This window comes from Oncorhynchus tshawytscha, linkage group LG04, assembly GCF_018296145.1.
Source record: "Oncorhynchus tshawytscha isolate Ot180627B linkage group LG04, Otsh_v2.0, whole genome shotgun sequence".
NCBI classification, from domain to species: domain Eukaryota; kingdom Metazoa; phylum Chordata; class Actinopteri; order Salmoniformes; family Salmonidae; genus Oncorhynchus; species Oncorhynchus tshawytscha.
This window is the reverse complement of record NC_056432.1, coordinates 8707161-8719350: the sequence shown is the minus strand read 5'-3', so window position 1 is coordinate 8719350 and position 12190 is coordinate 8707161. Positions and strand designations below refer to the sequence as shown.

General features: G+C 45.8%; 1 protein-coding gene across 1 annotated transcript in view; it reads left to right on the top strand.

Annotated features, from left to right (window-relative positions):
* The window catches only part of aacs (acetoacetyl-CoA synthetase), a 47949-nt gene extending 39203 nt beyond the window's left edge, over positions 1-8746 (top strand). Inside the window, exons 13-18 of the mRNA XM_024415222.2 lie at positions 3410-3523; positions 3932-4057; positions 4988-5057; positions 5160-5218; positions 6002-6204; positions 6584-8746. Coding sequence (XP_024270990.2) covers positions 3410-3523; positions 3932-4057; positions 4988-5057; positions 5160-5218; positions 6002-6204; positions 6584-6721 — 710 coding nt within the window. The 3' untranslated portion in view covers positions 6722-8746. The remainder of the gene's footprint in view (positions 1-3409; positions 3524-3931; positions 4058-4987; positions 5058-5159; positions 5219-6001; positions 6205-6583) is intronic.
* Positions 8747-12190: the final 3444 nt, after the last annotated feature.

The following is a 12190-nucleotide window of genomic DNA, read 5'->3' as shown; positions in this document are numbered from 1 at the left end:
AGGTTGCTGTTGACTTGTAGTTATTGTCAAATTTGTCTCTAATTTTTGTGGCTTGGGGTGATCAGTCCTTGGTTCCAAATATTGGGGAAGATGCCAGAGCAGAGGATGATGTTTAAGTATAGAAAATTTGAATTTGTTTTCTCTCTTTCTCTGTTTTCATAGTCTCCATCCCGTTCTCTTCCTCCTTTGTCTCCCACCTCTTGCTGCTGCTCTCCTGATCAGATCTGGTTTCTGGTGTCTGTTATTTCTCTGCCCTGGTTTCCTGTGTAGTTTGTGTGTGTGCGCTCGCTGGGTGCCACTCCTCAATGGGGAGTTTATTTTTGGAACAGAACAAACCCCTCTGACTTTAAAGAGCACCAGAGGATGTTCAAAGTTTTCCTCTGCAAAAATTGGAATATTCATAAGAGTAAGAGGTAACCAATAAGGATGTCAGGAATGTGGGGGGGGGAAGAACAAAACAATTGTGACTGGCTGCTGTAGTGATACTGAAGTGTGCCTAAACTGAGGCAGGCATGGCATTTTCCCCACGGATCCAATTAAGCTCCACTAAAGAGCCAGGCAGAATTTGGGGATGCGACGATGTGACTGATAGGTGGAGGGGCGGCTTGATGGATGGATGGAAAGGTGGGAGGAGAGATGAATAGAACATCTGTCAGAAACAGCAGATTTAAGAGGTGGATAGAGAGGTATCACCCACAGATAGAGGGGGTGGGAATAGCTCCATGTTGGCTCCATGTTGCGTAACTGTACTACTGTAGAATAACAAGCCTGCACCACAACACTATCCCACACCATATCACACTTTACAATACGATGTCCGTCGCACATCACCTTACTGAATTCACTACACCTAACCATGACCGTATTCTCTACGTTGATCACTACACCCCTCATCACTGTCAAACGCTCCCTAAAACACTTCAGCGAGCAGGCCTTTCTAATCGACGTGGCCCGGGATTCCTGGAAGGATATTGACCTCATTCCGCCTATGGAGGTTACCTGGTTATTCTTTTAATAGTGCCTTCCTCACCATCTTAAATAAGCATGCCCCATTCAAAAAATGTAGAACCAGGAACAGATATAGTCCTTGGTTCACTCCAGACCTGTCTGCCCTTGACCAGCACAAAAACATCCTGTGGCGTTCTGCTTTAGCATCGAATAGCCCCCGTGATATGCAACCTTTCAGGGAAGTTAGGAACCTATATACACAGGCAGTTAGGAAAGCTAAGGCTAGCTTTTTCAAGCAGAAATTTGCATCCTGTAGCATAAACTCTAAAGTTCTGGGACACTGTAATGTCCATGGAGAATAAGAGCACCTCCTCCCAGCTGCCCATTGCACTGAGGCTAGGAAACACTGTCACCACCGATAAATCCACTATAATTGAGAATTTCAATAAGCAGTTTTTTATACGGCTGGCCATGCTTTCCACCTGCTGATGTTCTGAAAGAGCTGCAAAATCTGGACCCCTAAAAATCAGCCGGGCTAGACAATCTGGACCCTCTCTTTCTAAAAATTATCTACCGAAATTGTTGCAACCCCTATTACTAGCCTGTTCAACCTCACTTTCATATCGTCTGAGATTCCCAAAGATTGGAAAGCTTCCGCGCTCATCCCCCTCTTCAAAGGGGGAGACGCTCTAGACCCAAACTGCTATAGACCTATATCTATCCTACCCTGTCTTTCTAAGGTCTTCGAAAGCCAAGTCAACAAACAGATTACCGACCATTTCGAATCCCACCGTACCTTCTCCGCTATTCAATCTGGTTTCCGAGCTGGTCATGGGTGCACCTCAGCCACGCTCAAGGTCCTAAACGATATCATAACCGCCATCGATAAGAGACAGTACTGTGCAGCTGTATTCATCGACCTGGCCAAGGCTTTCAACTCTGTCAATCAGCACATTCTTATCGGCAGACTCAACAGCCTTGGTTTCTCAAATGACTGCCTCGCCTGATTCACCAACTACTTCTCTGATAGAGTTCAGTGTGTCAAATCGGAGGGCCTGTTGTCCGGACCTCTGGCAGTCTCTATGGGGGTGCCACAGGGTTCAATTCTCGGACCGACTCTTCTCTGTATACATCAATGATGTTGCTCTTGCTGCTGGTGATTCTCTGATCGACCTCTACGTAGACAACACCATTCTGTATACCTCTGGCCCTTCTTTGGACACTGTGTTAACTAACCTCCGCACAAGCGTCAATGCCATACAACTCTCCTTCCGTGGCCTCCAACTGCTCTTAAATGCAAGTAAAACTAAATGCATGCTCTTCAACCGATCGCTGCCCGCACCTGTCCGCCCGTCCAGCATCACTACTCTGGAAGGTTCTGACTTAGAATATGTGGACAACTACAAATACCTAGGTGTCTGGTTAGACTGTAAGCTCTCCTTCCAGACTTGCATTAAGCATCTCCAATCCAAAATTAAATCTAGAATCGGCTTCCTATTTTGCAACAAAGCATCCTTCATTCATGCTGCAAAACATACCCTTGTAAAACTGACCATACTACCGATCCTCGACTTTGGCGACGTCATTTACAAAATAGCCTCCAACAGACTACATCCAGTTTGCTGAGTAGAGTATCACAGTGCCATCTGTTTTGTCACCAAAGCCCCATATACTACCCTCCACTGCGAGCTGTACGCTCTCGTTGGCTGGCCAGCGCTTCATACTCGTCGCCAAACCCACTGGCTCCAGGTCATCTACAGGTCTCTGCTAGGTAAAGTTCCACCTTATCTCAGCTCACTGGTCACCTTAGCAGCACCCACCCGTAGCACGTGCTCCAGCAGGTATATCTCACTGGTCACCCCCAAAGCCAATTCCTCCTTTGGCCGCCTTTCCTTCCAGTTCTCTGCTGCCAATGACTGGAACAAACTGCAAAAATCACTGAAGCTGGAAACACTTATCTCCCTCCCTAGCTTTAAGCACCAGCTGTCAGAGCAGCTCACTGATAACTGCACCTGTAAATAGCCCATCCAACTACCTCATCCCCATACTTTATTTATACATCTTGCTCGTTTGCACCCCAGTATCTCTACTTGCACATTCCACCATTCCAGTGTTTAATTGCTAAATTGTAATTACTTCGCCACCATGGCCTATTAATTGCTTACCTCTTATCCTACCTCATTTGCACATACTGTATATAGACTTTTCTACTGTATTATTGACTGTATGTGTGTTTATTGACTTTGTTTATTCCATGTGTAACTCTGTGGTGTTGTATGTGTCGAACTGCTTTGCTTTATCTTGGCCAGGTCCCAATTGTTCTCAACTAACCTACCTGGTTAAATAAAGTTGGAATAAATACAAACATAACTTATTAGCTACGTTGTTCTTTTCACGTAACGTATTAACTACGTTGATCTTCCAACGTGAAATAAATAAAATGTGTGTTTTTTGTGTAAAGGTGGAACAGATATTGTGTCCTGCTTTATGGGCCAGAACGTGACGGTCCCCGTGTACAGAGGAGAGATTCAGACCCGGAACCTGGGCATGGCTGTGGAGGCCTGGAGCTGTGACGGTGAGTGTCGTTGGTCAACTAAATTCAGTCACAGGCCTATTTATTCATTTCATTCATTTCAATTCATCGTGCAGATTGGTCAGGGGGCTGGAAAGTAATTACCACAAGAATCCCAAATGAATATAATATTTAAAAACATAATACTTTCAAACCTTGCGTACATTTGTATGGATCACATACTGTACTATACGTCTCTATTATGCATGGGAATACTTTGGAACACATTTCCAAAGTTAAAATCACTTGGAGCTGGTGTTTGAGGGGTTAAATAAATCACCCGCGGGCCACATTTGGCACACAAACCGCCAGTTGGGGATCCCTGCTCTATATGGTAATTCACCTTGTGTCATTTGTAAATGGTATCCCCACTCCAGGATGTGCATGATGACATGTGTTTCCCTCCCTCAGGAAAGCCAGTGTGGGGAGAGAGTGGAGAGCTGGTGTGTCTGAAGCCAATCCCCTGTCAGCCCACCCACTTCTGGAACGACGAGAATGGGAGCAAATACCACAAGGCTTACTTCTCTTCCTTCCCAGGTCAGTCCATTAGAGATGGAGCTTCTCCTCCTTCTCCGGTCAGTCCATTAGAGATGGAGCTTCTCCTCCTTCTCCGGTCAGTCCATTAGAGATGGAGCTTCTCCTCCTTCTCCGGTCAGTCCATTAGAGATGGAGCTTCTCCGGTCAGTCCATTAGAGATGGAGCTTCTCCGGTCAGTCCATTTAGAGATGGAGCTTCTCCTCCTTCTCTGGTCAGTCCATTAGAGATGGAGCTTCTCCTCCTTCTCCGGTCAGTCCATTAGAGATGGAGCTTCTCCGGTCAGTCCATTAGAGATGGAGCTTCTCCGGTCAGTCCATTAGAGATGGAGCTTCTCCTCCTTCTCTGGTCAGTCCATTAGAGATGGAGCTTCTCCGGTCAGTCCATTAGAGATGGAGCTTCTCCGGTCAGTCCATTAGAGATGGAGCTTCTCCGGTCAGTCCATTAGAGATGGAGCTTCTCCGGTCAGTCCATTAGAGATGGAGCTTCTCCTCCTTCTCTGGTCAGTCCTGTCCATGTTTAAATGCTAAAATTATTTCGCCACTGGCTTATTTATTACCTTACCACCCTAATCTTACTACATTTGCACACACTGTATATAGACTTTTCTATTGTGTTATTGACTATGTCTGTTTATTCCATGTGTAACTCTGTGTCGCACTGCTTTGCTTTTTCTTGGCCAGGTCACAGTTGTAAATGAGAACTTGTTCTCAACTAACCTACCTGTTTAAATAAAGGTGAAATAAAAAATTAGAGATGGATAGACAGCTTTTCCTTTCCATAGGAGATGAGCGCTCTAGTACATCTCGATTTTTGCAATGGCTGCTTCTGTGATGGCATGTACAGCACCATTTGAGGGCTATTTCCATTGTAAAGGAGTCTGTACATGATCAATATCCGTCTCAGTTTACTAACAGGCCTGCTCCTCTGCAGGTGTTTGGGCCCACGGTGACTACTGTAAAATCAACCCAAAGACAGGAGGAGTTGTCATGCTTGGCAGAAGGTGAGTCATCGGGCTTACTAATTACCTCAGGAGACAATAAGTGACTATGCCACCATAGTTTTTGGTTTGGTTACCTTCAACCCATTCTTGTCTCGATCACAGCGATGGAACTTTGAACCCCAACGGCGTGCGTTTTGGGAGCTCGGAGATCTACAACATTGGTGAGCTATGGGTTTTCCTTACCCCCCCTACAATGGTTTGTGGTAACGGCAGTTTAGTCTCATTTAGCTGGTCATCATTGATATGATGGAATGTAACAGCCCTCGCTCTTCTTTCTCTGGTGGTGTTCTTGTTGTCCTTATGAATACTAACGGGCCTAGGCTACATCCCAAATAGCACCCTGTTTCCTGTGTAGTGCACTACCTTTGACCAGAGGCCTATGGGAATAGGTTGACATTTTGGACGCAACCAATTTACCGATGCCTGCTACTAATCCTGAAGTGCCTGCTACTAATCCTGAAGTGCCTGCTACTAATCCTGAAGTGCCTGCTACTAATCCTGAAGTGCCTGCTACTAATCCTGAAGTGCCTGCTACTAATCCTGAAGTGCCTGCTACTAATCCTGAAGTGCCTGCTACTAATCCTGAAGTGCCTGCTACTAATCCTGAAGTGCCTGCTACTAATCCTGAAGTGCCTGCTACTAATCCTGAAGTGCCTGCTACTAATCCTGAAGTGCCTGCTACTAATCCTGAAGTGCCTGCTACTAATCCTGAAGTGCCTGCTACTAATCCTGAAGTGCCTGCTACTAATCCTGAAGTGCCTGCTACTAATCCTGAAGTGCCTGCTACTAATCCTGAAGTGCCTGCTACTAATCCTGAAGTGCCTGCTACTAATCCTGAAGTGCCTGCTACTAATCCTGAAGTGCCTGCTACTAATCCTGAAGTGCCTGCCACTCTGTCAGATATTTTCTAAATGTGTACGCTTTTGTTCTCATCTTCTCTCCAGTGGAGGCCTTTGAGGAAGTGTCCGACAGCCTTTGCGTTCCACAGTACAATGGGGACGGTGAGGAGCGAGTGATCCTGTTCCTGAAGATGACGCCCAACCAGTCCTTCGGCCCGGAGCTGGTACACAAAATTCGCGGAGCCATCCGGAAAGCCCTCTCCGCACGCCACGTACCAGCGCTGTTCCTGGAGACCAGAGACATTCCTGTGAGGACTTTCTTCTGTCGTCATTTTCAATGTGTTATGTAGTCACATCCAAAGAGAGATTTTAAATAAAAAAAGAAGAAACCTAATGTTGATGGACAGAGTAATGCTAACACATTTCCATTATTGTACACGTGTGTATCAGGACAAATGGACACACACACAGGCCCGTAAGTGCTGTTATGCATCCCTGGGGCTGTATTCACAGACTGTCTCAGAGTAGGAGTGATGATTTAGGATCAGTTTGGCCTTTTGAGATCACAGTGAATAAGATTACATGGACATAAGTGGGAACTGATGCCAGATCAGCACTCTTACTCAGAGAAGCTTGGTACATGTATATGTCCCCTGACCCTTTGTTATGCTCTCTCTGTCTGTCCAGTACACCCTCAGTGGGAAGAAGGTGGAGGTGGCTGTGAAGCAGGTGATCGCTGGGAGGGAGGTGACCCAGCGAGGGGCCTTCTCCAACCCGGACTCCCTTGACCTCTACAAGAACCTGCCAGAGCTCCAGAACTTCTGAGAACTTCTACAGTACACATGAAAAACGAGGAGAGAAAAAAAAGACAGTTTCCCCCAGAAACTCTTGTCCAGTTGAAGAGGAGAGGAGCTGGGTCATTGGGTACAGGCCATTGAATGGTGGCTCTGGTTTCTCTTCCGCCTCTAACTCTACAGTGACCTCCTGACCTCACCTGGCCATCCCATTGGCTCCCTCTGGGTTCAGGACTGACCAAAAAAAAAAAGAATAAAAAAGGAATCCAGAAAAATGCGACGTACTAACATCCCCCATTGCCCTTTTGGGAATGCCTTTGCTTTGGCTTGTGTACATTTCTAGATATTCCTCTTTTTACGGGACTGGAGTTGTGCTTCTCACTGTGCTTGTGGTGTTAACGTTGTGGCCTAACTTATTATGATAAAATGGAGGTGAGTAAGTATGGACCTGCCAATGGGACCCAGGTGTTTTAAAAGAACGTTGCCTTTTTGTTTTATTGCTATAAAGGAATGAGGGAGTAGTGGTGTTGAAAGATCATTTTGATCACATTTTAACTTTACTGTTACCTTTTTTTGTTTTTTTTGTGAACACAGTCAGTCAATCTTCAAAACAGAGTTTAAAAAAAAAATAGCATCCCGTCCTACTTCTTTAACACATTGTAGTCGTGCCCACCTGCTAGTCCCACCCACACAAACGTCGTTAAGTTTGTTGCAAAGAAGAGCGTGGACTCGGTTATTATTACTCTGGCTATTCACCCGTATTTATGGCAGCTCCTCAGTGGGTGGAAGAGAGACACTCTTTTCCAAATGACCAATGAAATGGCTGTGACGAATACACAGCAGATTTTAGGCAATTAACGAGCCCCCTAGAGACTTCCTGGTTTTATGTTATTACGGCGATCACAGCTGAGCTGGTATTGTACTGCATGGGGGTTCCCCCCCCATAGAGTAAGGCTTTGTTGTTTAACTCTAAAATAGATTTTTAGACACTACTGAACGCTAGTCATTGGCACTGAGATGTTCCTTGATCTGTTTTTTTTTTGTCTTTTTTTTTTTTTGTCGTCAGTTTAGATTAAAACGTGTGTTTAGATGCATGTCTCCAAACAGCTATACTTATCTCTTGTGGTGAGCCATGAAATCACCTCAGTTAAACAAACACTATTGATGGTGGTGTTGTGCTGTAGTCAGTTGATCAATCACTACACTAATTCTGCATTAAATAGTCAAATCATCTGTTTTCCTTATAAAACTGACCCATCACTGCAGCCATTTCAACCAATCACCACACATTTAGCATGTTTCAATCAAGCCACACGTCAACAAACATTTTTCCCTCGTCAGCGTATTTTCACCACAAGTTCGACAACGTCATCGACACTTACTGATATGGACATCGTTCCAAAGTGACCTCCACGGAGACTGAGTTGGGTTTAAAACCCTCGTAAATTGTGTTTAGGGTGGGGGAGCTTTCATGGTTTTACTACAGGGTTTTATTCTCTGTTTAGGGAATCAACTAAGCACTTAGGTCACAAAACATTAATTCTCTTTGTCTACGTCCCAAATGCCATCCTAAATGCTCTACATTTGACCGGGAGTTTAGAGTGCCATTTGGGACGGAACCCTCCGTCAGATTCACATTCCTGAGAATATTCCATTGTCGTCTTCTTTCATCTGGTTTCACTTCTGTTGTACCTTCCTCCAAGAAACATATATGTCTATTTGAATGCGTTTAATTTCCTCCTAGTCTGTTTTTGATTCATATATTTTAAGGTACAGCCTCTTTTAAATTTCATGTGTTTTTGCGTAAACAATTATATTGGTCCATGTATGATGAATGTGTCATTGACTGTGATACAGTATATGGAGATTATCTATCTCTATATATATATATATATATATATATATATATATATGAGATAGATAGATACAGATATGTAATGTGTTCTTGTACCGTGAACTACTTTGCATTGTCCCTGTAAACAATAAATGGACAAAGCTGCATATTCTATTCAATACAACACCTGTTGGTGATCCAATAAAATGTAACAACTCGTAATTTCATCAACGTTGCATGGGTTACCTAGTGGCGCAGCAGACTTAGGCACTGCTAGAGGCGTCACTACAAACACCCTGGTTTGAATCTAGGCTGTATCATAACTGGCATTGATTGGGAGTCCCATAGGGCTGCGCACAATTGGCAGCATCCGGGTTTGGCTGGGGTAGGCAGTCATTGTAAATAAAAATTTGTTCTTAACTGAAGTTTAAATAAAATGTCATGACTGTTTCAAATACTGTTGTCAAACACCACTTTTGGAAAATGTTGTCTTAGCACCAGAACTGCACAAACCGTATCGTATTCATTCAGTTATCTCAAATGAAACACAGTATTTCAATATGGGATATCCTTGAATGAGGGATCCTTTTTAAAAATCGTTTTCCTTTTGGAAATTCATGTAATTCGATATGAATTATGACATGCAAATATTCACCGGCTACCGCAACGAACAGGCACTTTTTATTTGACCTTTATTTAACTAGGCAAGTCGGTTAAGAACAAATTCTTATTTTCCATGACGGCCTAGGAACAGTGGGTTAACTGCCTGTTCAGGGGCAGAACGACAGATTTGTACCTAGTCAGCTCAGGGGTTTGAACTTGCAACCTTCCGGTTACTAGTCCAATGCTCTAACCACTAGGCTACCTGCCGCCACCTACACTCTAACCACTAGGCTACCTGCCGCCTCTACACTCTAACCACTAGGCTACCTGCCACCTCTACACTCTAACCACTAGGCTACCCTTCCGCCTCTACACTCTAACCACTAGGCTACCTCCCGCCTCTACACTCTAACCACTAGGCTACCCTGCCGCCACTTAAAGCACACTTGAGTTGTAGACTGATGCTGGTTCGGTCCCCTTGGCCTAGAAGGTTGAAGTAGGGTGACGTGGCACCAAGAATCAAAGCTGGTTTTTGAAAATTTATTTATAGGGCTCCACATAGCAGAAGGGGAAATATCTTTGTAGAATTTATTTTTACAAACAAAATAATTGTTGATTCATCAAAAGACAAAGGTGACCACTGCTTTACATACTGATGACAATAGAGTCGGTGGAGGAGCGCTGTTACCCCCACAACCCTGTTCCTGCTTCAGTCCTTCATCAGTGTCATATCAGAGGGGGATGAAGCGCAGGAAAAGGCCACGGCTACACAGAGGATCTATATATTGTGTCCAACCCCATGATTGATTGCTGCGACGCGTGATACATTCTTTGTGATGAAAAGATCCGTCAACAATACAACCCCCAGATGCACAACAACCCCCCACAGGTCAGGGATTTCCCTGACTGCAAATCAAGATCCCTCCACCGTCCAATGGATATCCTACTAGAGCCATTCTATTGTAAATGAACACACACACACACAAAATAAAATAGCATTTGGACTGGCTTGTTGAATTGACATGGAAGGACACATTTAAAGAGGCGGTACATTATTTGCTGAGGCAAAAATGTTCTGAATCTTTAACGGATTACGAAGCGGTGTTCACTTTGATTCTGATGCAGTCTGTAGATGCAGTCTGTGGATGCAGTCTGTAGATGCAGTCTGTGGATGCAGTCTGTAGATGCAGTCTGTAGATGCAGTCTGTAGATGCAGTCTGTGGATGCAGTCTGTAGATGCAGTCTGCTGGGAGACTAGATGCAGTCTGTAGATGCAGTCTGTGGATGCAGTCTGCTGGGAGACTAGATGCAGTCTGTAGATGCAGTTTGCTGGGAGACTAGATGCAGTCTGTAGATGGAGTCTGTAGATGCAGTCTGTGGATGCAGTCTGTAGATGCAGTCTGCGGATGCAGTCTGCTGGGAGACTGTAGATGCAGTCTGTGGATGCAGTCTGTAGATGCAGTCTGTGGATGGAGTCTGCGGATGCAGTCTGTGGATGCAGTCTGTAGATGCAGTCTGCGGATGCAGTCTGCTGGGAGACTGTAGATGCAGTCTGTGGATGCAGTCTGGATGCAGTCTGTGGATGCAGTCTGTGGATGCAGTCTGTGGATGCAGTCTGTAGATGGAGTCTGTGGATGCAGTCTGTGGATGCAGTCTGTAGATGCAGTCTGTGGATGCAGTCTGTGGATGCAGTCTGTGGATGCAGTCTGCTGGGAGACTGTAGATGCAGTCTGTAGATGCAGTCTGTGGGTGCAGTCTGCTGGGAGACTGTAGATGCAGACTGTAGATGCAGACTGTAGATGCAGTCTGCTGGGAGACTGTAGATGCAGTCTGCTGGGAGACTGTAGATGCAGTCTGATGGGAGACTGTAGATGCAGACTGTAGATGCAGACTGTAGATGCAGTCTGCTGGGAGACTGTAGATGCAGTCTGCTGGGAGACTGTAGATGCAGTCTGCTGGGAGACTGTAGATGCAGTCTGCTGGGAGACTGTAGATGCAGTCTGATGGGAGACTGTAGATGCAGTCTGCTGGGAGACTGTAGATGCAGTCTGTAGATGCAGTCTGCTGGGAGACTGTAGATGCAGTCTGCTGGGAGACTGTAGATGCAGTCTGCTGGGAGACTGTAGATGCAGTCTGCTGGGAGACTGTGGATGCAGTCTGCTGGGAGACTGTGGATGCAGTCTGCTGGGAGACTAGATGCAGTCTGTGGATGCAGTCTGTAGATGCAGTCTGCTGGGAGACTGTAGATGCAGTCTGTGGATGCAGTCTGTAGATGCAGGCTGCTGGGAGACTGTAGATGCAGACTGTAGATGCAGTCTGCTGGGAGACTGTAGATGCAGTCTGTAGATGCAGTCTGCTGGGAGACTGTAGATGCAGTCTGCTGGGAGACTGTAGATGCAGTCTGATGGGAGACTAGATGCAGTCTGCTGGGAGACTGTAGATGCAGACTGTAGATGCAGACTGTAGATGCAGTCTGCTGGGAGACTCTGCTGGGAGACTGCAGTCTGCTGGGAGACTGTAGATGCAGTCTGCTGGGAGACTGTAGATGCAGTCTGCTGGGAGACTGTAGATGCAGTCTGCTGGGAGACTGTAGATGCAGTCTGCTGGGAGACTGTAGATGCAGTCTGATGGGAGACTGTAGATGCAGTCTGTAGATGCAGTCTGCTGGGAGACTGTAGATGCAGTCTGTAGATGCAGTCTGCTGGGAGACTGTGGATGCAGTCTGCTGGGAGACTGTGGATGCAGTCTGCTGGGAGACTGTGGATGCAGTCTGCTGGGAGACTGTGGATGCAGTCTGCTGGGAGACTGTAGATGCAGTCTGTGGATGCAGTCTGTAGATGCAGTCTGCTGGGAGACTGTAGATGCAGTCTGTAGATGCAGGCTGCTGGGAGACTGTAGATGCAGACTGTAGATGCAGACTGTAGATGCAGTCTGCTGGGAGACTGTAGATGCAGTCTGTAGATGCAGTCTGCTGGGAGACTGTAGATGCAGTCTGTAGATGCAGTCTGTAGATGCAGTCTGCTGGGAGACTGTAGATGCAGTCTGCTGGGAGACTGTAGATGC